Below are 22,175 nucleotides of genomic sequence, written 5' to 3'. Positions count from 1 at the left end.
GACAATTCAGACACTCACTCTCTTTTGCTCTCTCGCTCATATGCTGCTATGGTGTATCTTAGACGGGCGTAACAGATTTCAGATCCCTTCCAGAAGACAGACAGTCAATCTCCTCCTGAATTGCCAGTTGTGGAGACGGGGCTGGCATATTTTGGCAGATTCCTTATATGATTTGATTTGGGAGTTGAACAAACAGATGTCTTTGGCAGTTACAGCCTGTTGTTTGATGTGGTTGTGCCACTGGGCGGCAGATGCATCTTCATACAGCAGCTGTTTAGTGAGGACTGAGAACAAGGCCCCCCTACATGCTCCCCTTTTCCAAAACAACAAATGCAACCTTTCCTCTCCCTTCCCACAAGAACAAATTATTTTTATTTGTGGAGGATAATGCAAATATTTCTGTATACTAGGGTTGGTTTGTACAGTGGACCTTGATCCTGGCGACCTAGGTTCGATTTCTACTGCAGCTCCTTGTGACTTCGAGCAAGTCACTCATCTCTCCATTGCCCCATGTACAAAATCTTAGATTGTGATCCATCTAGGGTCAGAGAAATACCTGCATATAATGTGTACAGCACTGTGTACATCTAACATAACATAGTAAATGACGGCAGAAAAAGACCTGCATGTTGTGCTATAGAAATTAGTAGTAGAATAACAATGAAAGTACATCATAGGGTGTCTGAATACAACTCTAACATGATTGCTGAAGTTTAACATGGCCAAATGCAGGCTGTGCTGAGATGTTCTACTGTAGTCTTGCCTATGGTGCTACCCATGCGCTAAAATAAAAATGTTATACTATATACCTGAGGGGATGTGTCCGTTGCAGAAGAGTGTACGTTTCAGAGATAATCAGTTCCTTAGCATGAGCAGCAAATGAATCCAGAAACCTGCGGGTTTTGTCTGTCTACCAGCAGATGGAGATAGAATACTGATTGGCCAGGGATCCTTATGTCCTATTAGGCTCAGTACAAATCTGTACACTAGCAGGCTCCTGGTCTATTCCACAGGCTCCTGCAATCCTGTTGCTCCTGTTCTAGCTTGGCTGGTTTAGTGGAGCTGAGGGTGACTGCCTGATCTCTGCCAGCTTTGGGAGGGGGGTGGGGTACACCACCCTACCCCACCCTGTAACCCTCTTGATTTCTGCCTCCCCCTATCTTCTTCCTCACAGATTGCCTGCATTGTTTCCTTTACAAAGAGAAGTAGCTTGAGCGACTGAAAAAAATAGTTCAGCATAATATACGCTAATTCCTCTGACGAAGCCCCATAGTGAAACGGGAAGCCCGTTGGGATTTATCAAGATGAATGCTTGAAGAAATAAATTAAGATAAGTGAGATTGAATGCTGGACACTGCATATGCTTTAGAGAAAAAAGTAGTTAGACTCTGGAACTCGTTGCCGGAGAATGTAGTGACAGCAGCTGGCCTTACGGAATTTAAAGGGGGTTTGGACAGATTCCTGAGGGAAAAGTCCATTGAACATTATTAAAATTTGTGTGTGTGTGGGGGGGGGGGGGGGTTGCCTGGTCCTTGAAGCCTGGATTGGCCGCTGTCGGAGACAGGATGCTAGGCTTGATGGACCCTTGGTCTTTTCCCAGTATGGCGGTGCTAATGTGCTTATGTTATTAGGTAGGATATGGAGGTTTTTGACCAATGATTATTTTTGTCTGTTGAGACTATAGTTTCTTACAATAGATAAAAGTCTGCAGACAGTTTCTGAGGTCTTTTCCTCCATTTTAGAAATTGAATTGCATTGTCTTCTTGAGCATTTTTTTTCATTCAACATTGAATAACTGGGTAGAAAAGAAAGACAAAGGGAACTATGAGAGTGTGGTGCAGCCTGCCTCAATCTCATAGTGGTGTTAACATAAGAGATTCCCACCCTGAGATATAAGCCTCCCTGGGATCCAAGGCAAATGCATTAAGGATATGTGGATCAATTGTTTGATTTAGCTGGGACATGCAGTGGGGTTCGTTCATTTGTGGAACTCGGGGATAAATATGTGTTGTGTTCCTGTGATCTGTTCCCCTATTTACAGGTCAGACATTACATTCAGAGCTCAGGTCAACTTTGGGAGCTTTCGCAAGGTGAAACTGCTTTTGAACAATTGACGGGGCTGGTTCTAAAGAAAGAAATGACATATAGCATAGCATAGCATCCTTAAGCGTCTAAATGTGCAGAGGGGTGAACCTTTGGCCTATATGTGGGCATGAGAGAAAGACCTTGGGAGGAGATTGTTGAGGACTGGAAGCATATGGCGGACAGTTAATTCCCTGGGTCTGGCCACTCTTATTGTGGAAAACAGCTATAAGGTTCTGTTGCGATGGCACTATACCCCAGTTTTGCTGGCTAAGTTGGCGGTGGTGGGGGGATAAGCGGTGTTGGAGGGGAGGGGACACTTTTGTATATGTGGTGGACTTGTCCTCTAGTGCAGCTGTTCTGGGCATCTGTCTTTACTATGCTATCTCAGATTTTGGGATGGAGAGTTTCATCTTCTGGGAGACTGCACTACTTCATCAGTATTCTGTGGCCATGGACAAGAGTGAGTCTGCTTTCTGTCATTTGTTGTTGACTGTTGTATGATTGGCCATGGCGTTGACTTGGTGGAAACCTGTCATGCCTGATTGGAGACTAGTGGGGGAGAAACTGAATACCTGGTATGATTTGTATAGGATGACAGCACTTAAGTATAATGATTTGCGTAGTTTTGAACTAAAGTGGAAACAGTTTCAAAGATGGAGACAACTTGGAGTGTCATGAGGGGTGGGGTTTACCCCGGTCTCCTTTTTCCACTTTGGCCTGGGGGTTTTTCCTTCTGGAGGGGGGAGAGGTGGATATGGATGTGGAATAGGGTGGGTGCGTTGAAGAAACCAAATGTACCTACTTCTCGCTTGTGTTGTACGTTTTGCACTGCTTGCTGTTTTAATAAACATAGTTTAAAAAAAAATTGACACTCAGGCTTACTTGCTCCCACATTCTCATTCATCTCACTCTGACTCAGTCTCTTACTGTCTCTCTCACACTCACTCGCACTCTCGCTCTCACTGTCTCCCTCACATTCTCACTTACACTCTCTCTGTCTCACTCCCTCTCCTTCTTTCTCACTCATCCTCTCTTCTCGCACTCCCTCTCCTTCTCTCACTGACTCATCCTCTCTTGCGCTCATAGGCGCCTGGTATAAGAGGCTTGGGGAGGCTAAGCCTCCCCAGCCGCGCCGACCTGATAAGCCTCCGCTGCCTCCACAAGGTATCCAGAGCACGATGCACGCACCACAGCATCAACACAAAGAAAAAGCAGCAACTTGGCGAATCCCGGGTATCCAGGAGTGGAACTGTGCCTGGGGCTGTTACACGCTCTGGCCAATGCCCGGAACTACAGCGCAGAGACCGTCACCGGAGGCAGGCGGGAACGGGGCCCCGAGGTCCGACATGCGTGTCACCCATCCACGAGTCCCGCGGGAAGGAATGGAAGGAACCCAAGTTACCGCCTCTGTCAAACTTGTTTCCAGTTCCCACGCGTGCACACCTATTTCCTTATCAGCGCACTACAACCAATCAGAAGCGATGGCCCACAGAAACCAGCCAATCAGAAAGGGACAAGGCGATACCACGTCCAGAAGTAGGTGGGGCACAAAGGAAGGATGTATGACGTAAAATGCTTGAAGGGGGCGGGGAGGGGAAAACTGAGAAGGGGTAGGGAGTAGGGATGAAAAGGGAGGGCGTAGAAGACGGGTTGTTTGATCCTGTTTCATGTAAGAAGATTAAATGTATGATACTTATACCTGCAATTAAGAATGGAAGGATGAAGCGAAAAGCAAAAAATCGGGTTAGGGTGGCATTATCTACTGATAATCCACCTCAGATTCATTGGACTAATGAGTTACCGATATAAGGGATTGCTGATAGCAGATTAGTAATTACAGTGGCCCCTCAGAATGATATTTGTCCTCAAGGCTCAGATAGGATGAGGAAGAGGGAGGAAGGCAGGCTGGAGGAGGACAGAAAGGAAGGGGAGAGGCAGGCTGGGAGAGAGGCTGGAAGAGTTAGGGGAGACGCAGGTTGGGATAGGAAGGCAGAAGGGAGACAGGTAGAGAAAAAAAGGATGAGGAAGGGGAGAGGCAGGCTGGAGGAAAAATGAGGAAGGAGAGAGGCAGACTGGAGGAGAGATGAGGAAGGGGAGAGGTGGAAAGGGAGAGGTAGGTTGGGAGAAGAGAGGGTAGGAGTAAAGGGAGGCGAGAAGAGGGGAGGCAGCAGAGGATGAATTCAGTATTTTGCCTTCATATCTGTTGTGTTTTTCATGTGTGATCAAGATGTAGTATTTGCAGCCTTCTTTGTTTTGTTTTTGTTTCACTTGGTTGTGTACTGGTTTTAGAGTCCGGTGTAATTATAGTGCTGCCTTTCCACGCATAAGGTTATAGCTCGTCCTGTCCTTGGAATTAGTGCTGTTATGGTTTGGTAAGGTTATGAGTTGTGTTTTTGCACAAATTTGTATATAGTGTTTTGCAGTAGAGAGATTGTGTGTTGGCCTTACTGAGGTGGCACCAAAACATCAGAAAGGGTGTAGAGCCTAAATCATGACACACTAGCTCTTGAAGATCTACATATGGTCGTTAATAAAAGGAGCTCATTGTGAATGCCTAAAAGGGTGTTTTGTGGCTCTACATGAGAATTGTGATATTATGATCCCTTGTTTCATATTTTTGACGGTCTGCATTTTCTGTATGGGTGGTATATTGGTGTATTAGAGTCTGCCCAGTGTAATATTTAGGGTACAGTAAGGTTCTGAGTGTGTTTTTGCACAAAGTTGTGCATAGTGTTTTGCAGTTGAGCGATTGTGCTTAGAATATGCTTTGAGCAACCACTTTATTCTTTGACATATGATACATATCTAATATCTAAATGTAATAAAAGGTATTAATTGTGACTATTTTATTTTTACTTATTTTTTTTCTGTGTTGTCAGACAATTATGGATGTAAGCTCTGCCCATGGCCCCACCCCTAACCCCGCCCCCTTTAGCCTCCCCAAACAGTTGGGCCACCGACCGCCTATGCTTGCAGTGTAATCCTCACTTTCACACTACCCGTCTTTCAATCTCTCACTCAGTCTGTCTCACTCACTGTGTCTCACATGCTCGCACTCACTCTCAGTCCATCATGGGGATTAATAGCTTAGAAACCAGAAAACGACCGCTGCATTTCTAATTGTCCACAGTGACCACTGCTTGCCCTAGGATTGGTAGCATGGAATGTTGCTACTAATTGGGTTTCTGCCAGGTACTTGGAACCTGGATTGGCCACTGTTGGAAGCAGGATACTGGGCTAGGTGGACCATTGATCTGATCCAGTATGATGGTTCTTATGTTTCAATAGTTTTTATTGATGATCAACAAGCTAAACAAACCACTACATGTCTCCCCTAACAATTAAAGAACTAACCATGGTTATACATCGGAATTTAAATCATACAGCTAGATCATCATCAAGATTTCACATTTTCTCCCCAACCCCATTTCCAACATGTTAAGTCATTTTATTGGAGACAGTTGCATCAAAAAAAAAAACAGACACCAGTATAAGCAAAAGCTTTCACGCAGATACAGCAATATTGCAATAAGTTATGCAAAGAATTCACCCCAACAACTGCCCAAACTGGAAAGATCACTCCCACCCCCCCCCCCCTACCTTCCCACTACCCACTTGTGAACTTTGTTAAATGTTCAAAATAAAGCTTCGTGCTCTCGAGGGCATGGTTAGCCACAATGGCTCCCATGCCATGCGGAACCTCTCTCCTTCTGTGCTGTCCAGTGATTTCACACGGCATCTATCCAGCCGCATTTGATGTATCATCTGCGCACGCCAGCATGCTAGCGGTTCTTATGTTCTTAATCCCACTAGACCACCAGGGGGTCTGGCTAGGCAGGGGGCCCACTGGGTTGGGTTGGGGGGCCATGGGGTCAGTGAGGTCAGTGATGATCTTGGGGGTTGGGAGGGGGGTCCACTGGACTACCAGGGATTTTTGGTGCAGGGGGAAGGTAGAGAACACAAGCAGGCAGCCTTTGCAGCTGCCTGTGTTTCCCTCCTCGCCAGTAGCTCCAGAGCTGCTGTAAAATCTAACTCTGGAGCTATTGGAGAGGAGGGAAACATAGGCTCATACTAATGAGCTCATTGTAATGCATTTGTATAGGGTTCTTGGTAGCTGCTAATGGCACACGTTATAGCCTCGGGAAACTCCTTTGTGCGTTACTCACTAAATAACATTGAAAGCTCGGTAAGCTTTGTGCATCGTGGTCTCTATCATATCTTCCCCCTCTTCCAAAGAATGCATATTGATATTTTTGTCTGTCCCCCATACACTATTATGAAGACCACTGACCACTTTAGTTGCCATCTGCTGGACCAATGCCATCTTTATCTTTTTGAAGGTGCCGCCTCAAGAATTATACACAGTACTCCAGATGAGATCTCTGAAGAGATCATGTACAGAGACGTGACCTTCTTTTTTTTTTTTTTCTTTTTTTCCTTCTGGGTAACCTGTGATGTTCCATGGCTTCTAGTAAGGCCTGATAAAGTATAAAATGGTACAATCTTTTGGGTGCCGTTTTCTTTTCTTTGACATATTCACAACACAAGTTATTGAGCACTGGAGCCTTTGTACTCCTGTGCCACTGAAGGACATGCTGTCTTGCTCCATACTGCAATAGGAAGTGATGTTAGAGGGTGGCAAGATCTTTAGTAGCACAGGAGCACAAGAGTCTCCGTGGCACTTGATACTGTTTTTAAATCTGCTGGTGCTGTACCAGAGGAAAGGGAGATGAGCTGAGGCGTGGGTTAGGTGAGGAAGGAAAAGACTTTTAAAAACTGCAACATTTGTTTTACTACACATGTATTCAGTATCTGAATTACTGCAATTATACCAACTATATTTCTTTGGATATTTTTCATTTCTCTTATTAAAGTGGAGTGGAGGAGTGGCCTAGTGCTTAGGGTGGTGGACTTTGGTCCTGGGGAACTGAGTTCAATTCCTACTTCAGGCACAGGCAGCTCCTTGTGACTCTGGGCAAGTCACTTAACCCTCCATTGCCCCATGTAAGCCGCATTGAGCCTGCCATGAGTGGGAAAGCGCGGGGTACAAATGTAACAAAAAAATAATACGTACTTAAGTATCTAAGAGCAACTTGCAGTTATTGGTTGTTTCTTGTTACATATTATAAATAGCATATATATTTTTCCTTAGATTTGTTTTTTAAATTGTATTTAATGTATATCTTGTTATGTGCTAGTATGTTCAGTCAGACATGTACTTTTTAGTTTGGTCTTAATTGTAGCTCACTGTGCAGATGCAGAGTCTTTTCTTTATTTAAAGTAATTTAGAGGCTGTTTTACTAAGCTAACACAGGGTTTACCATGCAGCAGACAATAGCGCAGACTTGTGCTGCTGTCTTCAGTGTTAAAAAGGTAGTCACTGTAGTAAAACTTTTGCTACCTTTTTTAACGCAGAAATTTGCTACCTAACATGGGAGTGGATCAGATCTGAGCATGACATGGGTGCTAGCTGTCACGGTTACTGAGAATCCAGCCAAATTGGTAGCTTTTCAAGACCCTTGGATCCCTGATCCAAATAAAAAGTAGTCCCCTGGACCCCTCCAACAGCATATTCCCAAGTTGTCATTGGTGGGCAGGGGTCTCACAGGCAGAAGCAATCCTCCTTCACTGTCTGGGTATATGCCAGAATCTAAAATGGTGCCAGTGACCCCTGGCAGTGTAGTCTTGCGGTACCACTGCTAGGTGTCATCCTTCCATGTAAGTGATCTCCCACTGGCCACCAGTGATGACCCCATGTTGAGTCCTGGTGGTGGGGAAGGATATACTGGAGTGGGATTTTTTTTCTGGGGGGCCTGAGTTGTTAGGGGACAATTCTATTAGAACCTGTCCGTCCCCCCCCCAATCCATCTAATTCACGTGGACAGTATGATGGAGAGGTCAGGGAGAGGGATTCAGAAGGAGAGAACACTGCTGCACCAGACTGCTATATTTACTTCCTGTTGTCCCGCATCAAATTACATGCAGGGGCAAGTAGCATGGTGGCGCCCACCCTCTCTGCACCTTCATGTAAGTGTTTGCCCTGTGTGACAAATGCAGGCAAATACTGGAAATGCCCCCTCCATTTACAGCAAAGGTTTGCACACGTTACTACATGTTCATTTTAGCGTTAAACATGCAATAAATGCAAGATCTTTCACACTTCAGTAAAAGGGCCCTTTAGGGACTTATTCTCTTCCCTTCAAAGCTTTTAAAATTTTCCTTTCATGAATTTTCAGTTATGAAAGTATGTTTTCTATTCTTTAATAGTCATCTTTCTAAATATATATGCATAGTTCCGGTGACGTCATGAGCTGAGAAGCAGCAAACTGCTGAGGCTCTGGGACCCTTGACCCCACAAAGTTAAAAATTCAAAGCATAAGGGGGGACCCCTTGATCTATTCTATTGCATGGAAAAATACCTTAACAACTCACCCACTGGAATAGTGCAAAAGTCCTCGAAAAGAGAGAAAAGCAAAGCGAGTAGTGGTGGTGCCAAGATTGTGGAGGAAACATCCGCGCCAACAGGAGCTTTCACAGACATGCAATTGTCACAACTAACACTGGCGATAGAAAAGGCCTGGGAGCCGAAATGGATTGAGTTGGACCGTAAGCTGGAAACATTCCATACATCATAGATGTGCTGGGCAACCGCGACGGAGACCTAGAAGCCAGAGTATCCGCGGTAGAGGATGACTCCCGCGGATACGGCCCGGATATTGCGTCTTTGCAATGGCAAGTAAAGGAACAAAGGAATCTGCTGGACGAGTTCGAGAATCGCACTCGCAGAAATAACATTCGGATTGAGGGGCTGGATGAATTGCTCCCTGAGCGATCTTGGACTCTTGGCTTGAAAATTGGCTGGCCAAAGAACTGGCCCTAACAGACACTATGAGGCATATTTTCAAAGCACTTAGCCTTCCAAAGTTCCATAGAAACCTATGGAACTTTGGAAGGCTAAGTGCTTTGAAAATATGCCTCTATGGGTCCTCTGGTGATCGAAAGAGTTCATCGTGTGGGCCGTAAAATGAAAGACCGGAATAGGCCTTGGGTTGTAGTCGCAAAAATCTTAAACTACAGGCACAAGGTGGAAATCCTGCAAGGTTTTAAAATGAAAAGAGACTCACTAAAGTATAATGGGAGAAATATTTAGATTTTTCAAGATTTCTCAGTACTAGTACAAGAAAAACACAGGCAATACCACTCCCTTTGCTCAGCTCTTGTGCAGAAGAAAATTCGTTTTGAGTTACAATTCCCAGCACAGTTAAAAGTATCTGTACAAGACAAGTGGCAGACATTTCAGACTGCAGCAGAGGTGAAAAAGTCATTGATAGAAAATAGTAACATAACATAGTAGATGACGGCAGAAAAAGACGCTGCCCAACAAGATAAACTCATAAAATGATTGACGCTGATTGACCAGAGGCAAAGAGGACTGCAGTGAAACAGAATAGACAGTAAAGTACAAATTGTTTGTAGGTTGTGGGTTGAAGCACATGTATAGCGTTTACTAAAGTTGTGGGGTTGGGGGTCCCTAGCACCCACCGAGGTCTTGTTTTCATCACCTGATTTGTTCGGGTAGCTGAAAGGGGCTAAATATATATGCATAATTTTGTGGATATATGCTGAATATATACGCTTATGCAACCTGCAATAAAACATGCGGCCTTATCAGATATTCTGAAATGGGATTTGGCCTTCCAGGTATGAGGTTCCCACCTCTGGTATAAGGAGAAAGATGATCAGAAGTTGTAGCCCTTATATTTCATGCTTTTAGATGTCAGGTGGTTGCTGTTTCAGAATCACAGAATGCATGCATATAAAAAACTGGAAAATAATTTGTGATTTAGTGGCCATTTTTTTGTAATTTAGCTATGGGATGCATGTCAGCTTATGGCTCATTTAAATCCCTAAACTAAATCTTGTGAGCGATTTCTCAGGCGTTGCATGTTCCTGCTTGTAGCCATTGTGTGAGAAGTTTTACTGAAAATGGACTCCTCGAATTACAGGAATGGTTGAAGGGACTGCTGGCTCCAATATCTAAAGCTTCCTTTATCCTCTGTGACCTCAGTGGCCTGATCGGGCTCAAAATTTGAGAAATATGGTGGCCAGCATTCCCTTAAAAAAAAAAAGTGGCTGTTCTTGAGACCCCCAGGCTGCCACCTGCCCTGCCGCACAGTTCTACCAAAAGCCACGTCAAGAAAGGTCCGTTTGCGGCTCCCAGTATATGCTAGGCTAGGGCCGAGGTACCAATCATTACCTGCGGCAGGGCAGGTAATGATTGGTACCTCGGCCCTAGCCTAGCATATTACTGGGAGCCGCAAACGGACCTTTCTTGACGTGTACTTTAGATTTCTGTCCTCCGGCGCATTCGTCCTGTGATTGGATTGGTCCCCCAGATAAGTACTCAAACCTACGTCCAGTTAAATTTTATATTGGTGAACCTGAATCACCTTTGGAACAAAAACTAAGGACACTAAGACAAGAAACTCAAGATTGGAACCAAAAGTTTTGGGTCAATCAAAATATAACATTCCATAAGGAAAAAGAAGAATTCATTCTTTCAAGGTTAAAAGCTAGTGGTCTGAAAGAAAGAAATGAAAATGACAATCGTGTTTTGTCATCTGCACGTCATTACATCAGCACATTGACCCCTGAAGCAGGCGCCTTTGTTGGCGCCGAAACACGGCCCGTGTCGGGTCATTGATTAATAAAGTACTCCTGTTGTCCTAGTTCTGAAGGCCCAGTGTTGCTTTTTTCTTCTGATAAGTAGTTGGGCAGAAATCTCTTGGTCTTCCCAAATGAATTCTTATGGCACCAGATCTCAGCTTTGCTTCTGACTGAGCTGGAAACCTAATAGAGCAGGGGGAAATGGCTCCCACCTCTTCCCAAAAATGTTTAATATTCAGTTTATGAGTTCATTTATTGTATACTTAAAAAATTATTTTGTTTTTGTTTGTCTTTTTCAGAGTTTAAATGAATATATGGCAGCCTTGATTGCTTTGAAGCAAAAAATAATAGACACAGAGTAAGTATGTTTGTATTTGTTTTTCTAGATAATAAAACAGAATACAAGTGATGTAAGTCAGTTTTCAGACCCAGTCTGACTGGTCCAGAAGTGTATTTATACAAGTCTGTCATTGAAAATGTAATGCCTTAATCACCATTCATAGCCAGTTTCTGACTTTTTTAAAAGTAGTGAAAGAAAAATTGGTATTAGCAAAAGATTTTGTAGAAAAGTTTAAAACGGTGATATCTAGAGAGGCTGGAGTAAAATCAAATGTAGCAAGAAATACTCTGAATTTGAGTACCAGCTCTCTCTCAGTTCCCTCTATCCACTCTATCCCTCACACGGTCAGTCATCTCGCGCTCCCTCCCCGCAGCTCTCTATCAGGTCCCTCCCCCTCACCTGGTGTACCTTTTTAAACAGCAAGTCTTTGGCCCTGCAGGCCAGCAGCAGATATACACAAAGGCTGCCTGCAGCCTGCACCAGGCCTTTTTCTCTGACCCGGCCTGCCCCTTCTGAAAGTAGGAAGTTGCGTCGGAAGGGGTGGGCTGGGTCAGAGGGAAAGGCCTGGTGCAGGCTGCAGGCAGCCTTTGTGTACAGCCCTGCCCCACCCACACATAATTCGCAACTCCAGCGTTCTGAAGCTGCCTCCGTCCAAGTGAAGCCTTGAAGCCCTGTAGTGTTCGTAACCTCACAGCCGCACTCAGCTCTGCTCCTCGCACAGTATATCACTCAACCACTCACAGCACCCCTCTCACTCCCGCTCCAGCCAACCCACCAGTACTCAACGAAAGCTGCCGACCACCTCCCCCGCCGCAGCCGCCACCACCAACTTTGCACCCCCCCCCATGCCGACGATCCTCCTGCCGCCAACCTGCTGTCGCCCTCCTCGGTACATCAACCCCCCACCCCCGGGGCACATCAACCCCCTCGCCACCCGCACCTGCCACTGGTAACGCTGTCCGGCCGCTGCTGCTTCTCCTGTTCAACAGCAGCAGCGGCTGCTACAAAAAGAAAAAAAGCCATAAATGTTTTTAAACCTGAAACGCGGCACCATAGACAGCCATCAGGCATTGGCTGTCGGCTCTGCAGCCGCTCCTCTCGCCTCCACGTCACTGCCCCTGGAGTAAGACCCCGGAGGAGCGCAGTGACGTGAAAGGCGAGAGGAGGAGCGGCTGCAGAGCCGACAGCCAATGCCTAATGGCTGTCTACGGTGGCACGTTTTAGGTTTATAAACATTTGTTTTCTTTTTGTAGCAGCCGCTGCTGCTCAACCAGAGAAGCAGCAGCGGCCGGACAACGTTACCAATGGCAGCTGCGGGTGGCGAGGGGGTTTGATGCACGGGGGGGGGGGGGAGGGGAGGGTCGCTGGACATGGACATTTCCCCCCCCCCCCCAAACCCACCTCCCCGCTCCCCCCGTTTTCTATTTCTGTTGATGGCTCTCTCATTCTCCCTGTCTCCTCAGCTCGAAACCTTGGGGTCATCTTTGACTCTTCTCTCTCCTTCTCTGCTCATATCCAGCAGACCGCCAAGACCTGTCGTTTCTTTCTTTACAACATCCGTAAAATCCACCATTTCTTTCCGAGCACTCTACCAAAACCCTCGTCCACACCCTTGTCACCTCTCGTTTAGACTACTGAAATCTGCTTCTTGCTGGCCTCCCACTTAGTCACCTCTCCCCTCTCCAGTCGGTTCAAAACTCTGCTGCCCGTCTCATCTTCCGCCAGGGTCGCTTTACTCATACTACCCCTCTCCTCAAGACCCTTCACTGGCTCCCTATCCGTTTTCGCATCCTGTTCAAACTTCTTCTACTAACCTATAAATGTACTCACTCTGCTGCTCCCCAGTATCTCTCCACACTCGTCCTTCCCTACACCCCTTCTCGTGCACTCCGCTCCATGGATAAATCCTTCTTATCTGTTCCCTTCTCCACTACTGCCAACTCCAGACTTCGCGCCTTCTGTCTCGCTGCACCCTACGCCTGGAATAAACTTCCTGAGCCCCTACGTCTTGCCCCATCCTTGGCCACCTTTAAATCTAGACTGAAAGCCCACCTCTTTAACATTGCTTTTGACTCGTAACCACTTGTAACCACTCGCCTCCACCTACCCTCCTCTCTTCCTTCCCGTTCACATTAATTGATTTGATTTGCTTACTTTATTTATTTTTTGTCTATTAGATTGTAAGCTCTTTGAGCAGGGACTGTCTTTCTTCTATGTTTGTGCAGCGCTGCGTATGCCTTGTAGCGCTATAGAAATGCTAAATAGTAGTAGTAGTAGGGGGGGCAGGGGAGGGTCGCTGGACATAGGTGGCTGGGGGGGGGGGGCAGGGGAGGGTCGCTGGACCTGGGTGGCGGCAGGGGGAGAGGAGGGTCACTGGACATGCATGGCTGGGGGGGGCAGGGGAGAGGGAGGTGGGGAAAGGGGTCCTGAGACCAGAGAGGTGGGGGTGGTGAGGGGGGACCTGCGAGGGGGAGGTGGGGGCGCACACTCACTGTCTCTCACATACACTCTCTGACACACTCTCTATCACACTCTCTGACACACTCTCTGTCACACACACACACAATCTCACACACACAGACACTCTGTCTCTCACACAAACACACACACACTCTGTCTCTCTCTCTCTCTGACACACACACTCCATCTCTCACACACACTCTCTCTCAAACATACACACTCCGAGGAAAACCTTGCTAGCGCCCGTTTCATTTGTGTCAGAAACGGGCCTTTTTTACTAGTATGTACATAATATAAACCTATTTCAGAAATGTTTGTCTCTGGGACAGTGAAGGCTGAGTTCTGTATCAAAATGCATAATTTTTTCATGTTCTCAAAGGTGTAATTCAACACTAGATATATACAATTTACCACTTGATTTCTCATATTATACAAGTGATATATTGTATGTATTATATATAATGGCTCACATTAAAAAGTATTGCAAAAGTCCAGTTTCAATACAGTTCATAGGTAGGGAAAAGAAGATGGGGAGGGGCACCTTCAGTTAACTGCTGGACAGATTTTTGTTAAAGGTCCAGGAAGCACACATCAACAGAATATGAGTTACAATCCTTGGATATGCATAAATTTATAGGGTTAGGTAGGAGGAGAATGCTATATGTGTAGATGTTTCTTGGTAGTAAATTTGGTAAATTCTGAACTGACCAGCCCAATTGAATTTGGGTTATTTTATATCTGAGATGATAGGCCATTGATTGCTGAGGACTCTATTAGAAAAAGTTAACTTTGTCTCCTTGTTTTTAATCAGAAGTGATGTGAATATTGTCTCACTGATTTTGTTTCTTTTGCAGCCATTTACTGACTGAATACCAGCAGAAATGTGATGATATCCTTTTCAACTAATTTTTAAGTATTTGTTTATCTGTGTTATATCTTTTGCTAGCCTGTCTCTCACTCTCTTTTTAACATGATTTAAGGAAGGATGGACCCGGGTACCCATCACTGCTTAGTGGGTGTTCCCATCTTGCATTTTGGAGGCAATTATAAAGAGCCCTATACTTAGGGGTTGGAGGCTTTTGAGTGGGAGAAGTTTCAACAATGGAGTAAAATTGAGGGAACCTTTTGGGGCTCCAGGTTGGTGGGAAGCAGCAGGGATCTGTACCTTATCCTAGCTAGCTAGGCTTTGTAACAAGAGAATAGTTTCCTGTGTTGGCTTAATCGACCAGTACATGGGTGCAGAAGAGGACACCCTCCTAAGCCTATCCCTTTAGAGGAAGTCTGGCAATGAAGGTCCATTCATCCATTCATGAGCATTGAGAGGAAGCAACAGAAGCACACAGATGCATCTTGAATCCTTTTTAAAGGCTGTAGTTGAAAGTACAGAATCTGATGGTTTTCCTTGAATGGTTGATGGGTTCTACAGGGTGCTTCCTACTTGGCATCTTAAGAAATCTGGATTGCAAATGTAAGGGACCAAAATCTTGTGCATCCTAAACACACAATATAGAAATAGTGTTTTGGCTGATATGAGCCTTTGATGATATGAAGTGGTTTTGCGTATTAAATAGAAACAGGGGCTTAAATCTTTTTTTCTAGCATATCAGCAGCATTCAGAAGCGATATCATTTGCAACACCTTTCAGCGGACTTTATAAAGACTGCAGCTTTGAGTGTTTTGGCTGATATGAGCCTTTGATGATATGAAGTAGTTTTGTGTATTAAATAGACACAGGGGCTTTAATATTTTTTTCCAGCCTATCAGCAGCATTCAGAAGTGATATCATTTGCAACACCTTTCAGCGGACTTTATAAAGACTGCAGCTTTTCATTTTTTGAAGGCATAACAATAAGGTTTGTCAGACACGTTCACCAAGACTCTTGAAGAAGGCACTTTCAGTGCCAAATCATGGTACCGTTATTGGCTTGTTTTGAAGAGCCTGATTCTGTTCCCACTCCTTGTCTTTTCATTTAACTCCCCTTGGGACATTGGTGTTCTTTCCACTTCTGTGGTTTTTCTGTGTGCCTTTAGACTGGGCCATGTCCGGAACCCGGCATTGAATGAATGTCAGCAGGCAGGCTGCTGGAGCTTATACAGGCCAGGCCAATATTCAGCTGGGGCCTGCATAACAGCATCAAACAGAGAGAGCAAGAAAAACTGAGAGTAGATTTATTTGGAGGGAGAGGCAGGGGCAGGCTTTATCAGAGGGACAGACAAAATTGCAATCAGTACACAAACAGGAACAACCAAAACATAAACCAAAACCATTGGCACAATCGGGACAGATATCGGGGTAGTTGGAGCAACAGGTACTGGCCACTCACAGAGGACAACAGTTAGACAGAATATACAATGTATCTACTATACAACTATCTAAAGATGAGTTCACAGTATTTGATAAAGGGTTGACATTTGCTTCAGTGTGTGATAATGCTTTTTTTTTTTTTATTTATAATTTCAAATTATACACCAAGTATTATACTTGTAAAGAAAAAGTACATTTGTCCATAACTTTATAAAACAATATTCAAGAAGTAATAAATCCTGACTAAGTACACACAAGTCCTCAATATTAGATCCAAAGTTTAACAATAACCGGAGAATTAAAATAACAATTTTAAGAAGAAACAACACCGGTCAGGGGTTATCTTTTTTTCTATTCAAGCTAGTTCTTTTCACTTCAAAGATCTTTTAGCTGATATAAATTCACTAAGTTGTACAGATTAAAAAAAAACCATATTTGACCGATTGATAGCAGACAATGCACTTACAAGGGTAACGTAAGAAAAATGTTGCACCTAGCTGGAGGACTCCTGGCTTCAGTAACAAAAACTGCCTGCGTCTTTTTTGAGTCTCCTTAGAGACGTCGGGAAATATGCGTACTTTAAAACCCATAAATTCTTTTTCTTTATTTTTAAAGAATTTCTTCATGACCATAATTTTATCAATAGAAATAGCTAGAGTTACTAACAATGTAGCCGAGGCTACTAAGTCCTCTGTTGGTGTCTCTAGAATCGCTGATACATCAAGTGTTGCTCTTGTTGTTGTATAGAGGTCCCAGATATCCGTTGTGGTAAATAATAAACTTGACTCATAGGTGGAAAATTTTCATCTGTGAAACCTAATATTTCCTTCATATAATCTGGCTGTCATCTCTCTTGGAGCAATAGTTACGGCTCTCGGAAAATTCAAAAGACTTAAGTTGTTTGCTCTTTGAGAGTTTTCCAGGTTTTCGATTTTTTTCCTCATATTAGTAAGGTCTCTTATCATATTAATCTGTACCTCCTGCGTTTTTTCCATTTGTTGTACCGAGGTCTTAGATTTTCCCAGCAACTCTTTGTTCTCTCTTTCTACTGATTCAGCATTTTTTTCTAAATTTTTAACTCGTGTCTCCAAGTCCAAAATTTGTGGACATAGTACTTTCCCTAAATTAACAATCAAGCCCCATAAACTTTCCAGGGTAATCTCCGCTGGTTTGTCTTGAAGAAAAATCAAAGTACCTTGTCTTTGTGTCTCCTCGGCCAACGTCTTCTCTGCTTCTGTATTCCCAATAACAGCCAAACTTCCTCCCACAAGCTGAACACTATCTTTCAGGCTTAATCGAGGGCTCCCGGATCCTTCCGCCCCTCGACTCTCCGTCAAAAGATCTTTTCCCCCCTGAAGCTCCGCCGCTAACCCAATTCCTGGGTGCTTCGGAGACGACGCCAAGACCGGAGAGAGAACAGCCTGGGGTTGCGGAGGGGGTGCTCGTTGGTCAGGGCTAAGGCTGACATCATGCACAGACAGCGTCTCAGTTCCTCCGTTTGTCCTGGATGCCGCCAGCGTGCTGCCCTCCAACCTACCAGAAACCTCCGGTCTCCGCACATATGCATCAAGAGGGCCGATCTGTGAAGAGGTAAGTCGACCTGGGGGAACAGTGGCTGTTGACTTCCCTCTACGCTTCGGCATTGCAGGAAAAAAGATCAGAGCGTGGAGACCTGCGACTGGTTCAAGCAGCCATCTTGGATCGCCGTGTCATCATGCTTTTAACACAAGGATTGACCTTTTAAGCTAACTAGAAAAATGATAATTGATTATTTTGCAAGAAACACTGGAAACTCAACAGATAAGTCCATAGTTAAGAGGGACAGTCAATGGATGCCACCATGCAATACACATCATGCTATTCAGACGTATGAGAGTTTAGTATTAAAGGATATTAGACATTTAGAAGAAAGTCACAAAAATGTTTTCTATAATATGAAAAAGAAAAAACAAGCAAGTCACTGAGATGACCCAAATCTCTCTATATAAAAGAAAACCCCAACGTTCTGAAGCCTCCACGGAAGTTGAGGCGCCCGAGATATCCGGTGTGCCCTGGAGTGTCTGCACCGCCCTCGCGTCAAAACGTCATGATGTCGAGGGCGGAGCTATGACACTCGAGGCCTGAAACCGAAACGCCACAGCGAACTAACAAGGCAAGTAGCTCGGAGGGAGGGGGCCCCTTGCTAGCCCCCTTTTCATTGCACTCAGAAACGGGCATTTTTTCCTAGTATAGTTATAAAACAAGCAGAAGAGGAGCTGTAGTCGTAATGAATAGATGTGATTATGTAAGAGAGATCAAGAGACAGTTGTCAGATAAAGCTTTCTATCAGGAGCTTTCTTCAGATTCCACATTGAGGATAAAAACAGATATTGATTCTGTTTTGGAGGTAAGTTATAAGATTTCTTGACCAGTAAAGAATTTGATTTCTTAAAAGACCAACATCTGGTGTTACCAGTTATTTATGCCCTTCCTAAGATACACAAATCTTTAGTTTGTCCTCCTGGAAGACCAATAATTTCTGGTATTGGTTGAATTTTAGAACCATTGGCGAAATTTGTAGATAAGTTCCTGAACCCACTGATCCCAGATATACTCTCATTTGTTAAAGACACATCTCACATGATTCATATTTTAGAGGACGTCATTTGTGAAGATGGTGACTTCTTAGTAACTATGGACATTGAGTCCTTATATACATACATTCTATAGGATAAAGCATTAGAAATCATTAGTCATTTACTGACTTGGCGGAATGGTTTTCAGAGGATACCATCAGAATTCATTTTGCAGTTGGCTTAGTTGGCTTTGAAGGAGAATTACTTAAATTTTGATAACAATTTTTATTTACAAATAAAAGGAACTGCTATGGGGCCTTCTTTGGCCTCTTCAGTTGTGACTCTATATGTTCAAGAATTCGAGGATATTTTTTTTAAAAGAGCATCAGTTCAAAGATAATATATTTCGTTGAAAGTGTTACATAAAAGTGTTTGTAATTGTAATTATTTACTATGTAAGCCGCATTGAGCCTGCAATGTGTGGGAAAGCGCGGGGTACAAATGTAGTAAATAAATAAATATAAATATTTTCTTTGTGTGGAGAGGCAGTAAGCTAGGTCTGCTTGAGTTTCATGCTTGAATCAACCAGTGTGATCCTAATTTGAAATTTAAAATGACTTATGATAAGAAGGAAATTCCATTTCTGGACATTCTGATCAAGAAGTGTGGTAAAATAGGAACTGTTATATGCAGAAAACCAACAGACACTAATAGTGTTGCATTGCACAAGCTGTCACAGTACAACATTGAAAACAAATTTACCATGTTACCATATAGTCAGTTTTTACACCTTAAGCGTGTCTGTTCTGCAAAGAGATATTTTGTGAAAGAATCAATTGATATGGGTAATCGATTTTTAGCCAGGGGTTACCCACAGCCTACAACTGAGAAATGTTTTTTATAGAACATCTTCAATAGAAAGAACTACTCTCTTAAATACAAAGAGAAAAAGAATGAGGATAGAATTGTGTGCAACTTGGGTTTCAACCATTTGTGTAAACACACATGTTAAGGTTTTAAAAAAGCATTGGCACATAGTACAGAATGTAGACAGTTTTTTTTAAGTAATAATGACCTTTTAATAGTGTATAAAAAGAATTGTAACCTAAAAGATATGCTGGCACCCTCAACATTACCTCCTATTCACTCCAGTTATTCCAATAATGTATTAGGTAATTTTCCTTGTGGAAGTTGTTCCGTGTGATGTGAACGTAAGATTAAACTACTTCTATCACCCTGTGACTAATGAAAGATATGAATTGAGACATTTTACAAACTGCAAGACATTGTGATTTATGTAGCAAAAAGCACTTGTGGCTTACTATATATTGGAAAAACAAAATGAGCATTTAATAAAAGATTGATAGAATACAGGAGTGCTATTAAAAAGGCAGTTGCTTGACAAGCCACTAGTGGAACATTCTGTAAAAGCAAAACATAGTTTAATGACTATAGGTTTTTGATTGTTCATAAACATAAGGTCTCACGGAGGGGTGGTGATATTGATGGTGAATTACTAAGAACTGAACAACGATTTATTTATAGATGGCAAACATTGAGCTCTAATGGTATCATTCAAGAATTAGATAAGCCTCTACTTGAAGTCCATGATGAGGAACGTTATAGATTTTGTGGACACTGTTCCACCAGATCAGGCCACAGAGCTTCTGGGTGTGGGGATGCTTGGTTTGTAATGGCTGTACATTTTTGACTTTGAGTAAGAAGTGTAGGAGAGATTTGTGGACATTCTGTGCCAAGATGGGGGAGGTCACGGACCCTGTGTCTACTTCCTCCTGAAGGTTTTTGGCTGGGCCAGGAAAGAGCTCCTACTACTCTCAAATGTGTATGTTCATTCCTTCTTCCCCTCCTTCTTAACAGGCCAAGCCGCAGTGCTCTCATCTTCGTCCTCATCAATAGTGTACCCAGAAGACCCAACCAAAGCAGGTGGCAAGCTTTTGACTAACTCTAGGAGAGCATAGCCGCCATCCAAGTAGCTGTTCAGATGACCTACCAGTAGGGGGGGGGGGGAGAGGGAAGATTGAATTTTTTCCAAGAAGATGGCCTCTTGTAACCTCTGACTGTGGGTTCTCCAAATTGTACATCATGGTTACGCACTTCGTTGGCAAAAAGATCCTCCAACTTGCCCACTGAGAGCATCTCTACAAGAAAGTACTTACAGAGGAACATGCTGCCCTTTTAAAGGCCAGTTTGGTCGAGTCCATTCTGCATCCTTGTACCCCCCAAAATGGGGGGGGGGGGAGGGATCTTGTCCTATCCTAGACCTCAGGGGCCTGAACAAGTATCTGGTCAAAGAAAAGTTCACAATGGTTTATGATTAATGTTATTTGATTTCTCCGAGGACAAGCAGGCTGCTTGTTCTCACTGATGGGTGACGTCCACGGCAGCCCCTCCAATCGGAACACTTTCTAGCAAAGTCCTTTGCTAGTCCTCGTGCGCCGATGCGCACCGCGCATGCGCAGCCGTCTTCCCGCCCGAACCGGCTCGTGCCGGCCAGTCTTCTTTTGTCCGCGCTCGGTACGGTCGTGTTTCGCCGTTCGCGCCCCGAAAGTTGACCTCGCGCGTCGTTTTTGGACTTCGCTTCAAAAAAAAAAAAAAAAAGTGTCGGAAGGAGACCTTTTCGGTCTGCTCCCCTTCCCGTATTTCTAGTTTTGCCCCGGTAAGTTTTCTTTCGTCGTCGGGGTAGGCCCTATTTAGGCCTGGGTTCGAAGTTTTTCTTCTCCCTTTTTTTGTGGTGCCATTTTCGCCATTTCGAGGTTTGATCTCGCCGGCGCGATTTTTCCGCCCATGACATCGAAGTCTTCCAGCGGCTTCAAGAAGTGCACCCAATGCGCCCGGGTAATCTCGCTCACTGACAGGCACGCGTCGTGTCTTCAGTGTCTGGGGGCTGGGCACCGCCTGCAGGCCTGTAGTCTGTGTTCTCTTTTGCAAAAGCGGACTCAGGTAGTGAGATTGGCCCAGTGGAACGTTTTGTTCTCAGGCTCTTCGTAGGCATCGGCACCGGGAGTATCGACTGCTTCGACGTCGTCGGCGCCCGGACCTTCATCCTCGCCCCCGATTGCATCGAGGCATCGGGGCCGAGACATCAGAGGGCTGCGTCGGCGTCGGTGGTACCGAGACCTCCTCGTCTGCTGATGTCGTCGGATGGTGGTGCTTCGTCTGGAGTGCAGGTGAGGGCTGTCCATTCCCCTGCTGGTGGCGGTGAGCCTTCGGGTGGGTCTTCCCCTACCCTGAGGGCTCCTGCGGTACAGCCCCCCCGAGACCGACCTCCTTCGGCCTCGGCCCCGAGGAAGCGACGGCTGGATTCTACGTCCTCCTCGTCGGTGCCGGGAAGTTCCGGTGACATGCTTCGTCCCAAGAAGTCGAAGAAGCATCGTCACCGGTCCCCTTCCCGTGTTGGCACCGAGAGCTCTGGGTCGCCGAGGGAGTCGGCACCCAGTAGGCATCGGCACCGAGAGGACCGCTCGCCCTCTGTTCAAGAGGTGTCGGTGCGCTCCCCTTTGGACAGCCCGGACCAGCCTCCACGCCCGGAACAGATTCTGACATCGACACCTGCATCGGCTTCCATGTCTTTTTCCACAGCCGCTCTGCACGAGAGTCTTCGGGCCGTTCTCCCAGAGATCCTGGGAGAGCTGTTGCGCCCTACCCCTCCGGTACCGGGGGTGCTTACGCCTCCGGTACCGTCGAGCGAGGCGCCGGCTGGCCCATTGCCCGGGGTGAGGTCTCTGACATCGGTGCCGCTTGC

At 44.9% G+C, this 22,175-nt stretch overlaps 1 protein-coding gene and 1 pseudogene across 3 annotated transcripts in view; both read left to right on the top strand.

The window, feature by feature from the left end:
• ICE1 (interactor of little elongation complex ELL subunit 1) overlaps positions 1-22,175 on the top strand; it is a 352,896-nt gene that overhangs the window by 14,872 nt on the left and 315,849 nt on the right. For all 3 annotated transcript variants that reach the window (XM_030209647.1, XM_030209639.1, XM_030209656.1), the window contains exons 2-3: positions 11,052-11,110; positions 14,407-14,441. In XM_030209647.1, the coding sequence (XP_030065507.1) occupies positions 11,052-11,110; positions 14,407-14,441 (94 nt within the window). The remainder of the gene's footprint in view (positions 1-11,051; positions 11,111-14,406; positions 14,442-22,175) is intronic.
• Positions 9,724-10,926, top strand: LOC115460081 (annotated as a pseudogene).

Source organism: Microcaecilia unicolor, chromosome 1 (genome assembly GCF_901765095.1).
Source record: "Microcaecilia unicolor chromosome 1, aMicUni1.1, whole genome shotgun sequence".
Classification (NCBI taxonomy): Eukaryota; Metazoa; Chordata; class Amphibia; order Gymnophiona; family Siphonopidae; genus Microcaecilia; species Microcaecilia unicolor.
Note: the sequence above shows the minus strand (reverse complement) of the source record. Positions and strands in the feature narration are given on the sequence as shown.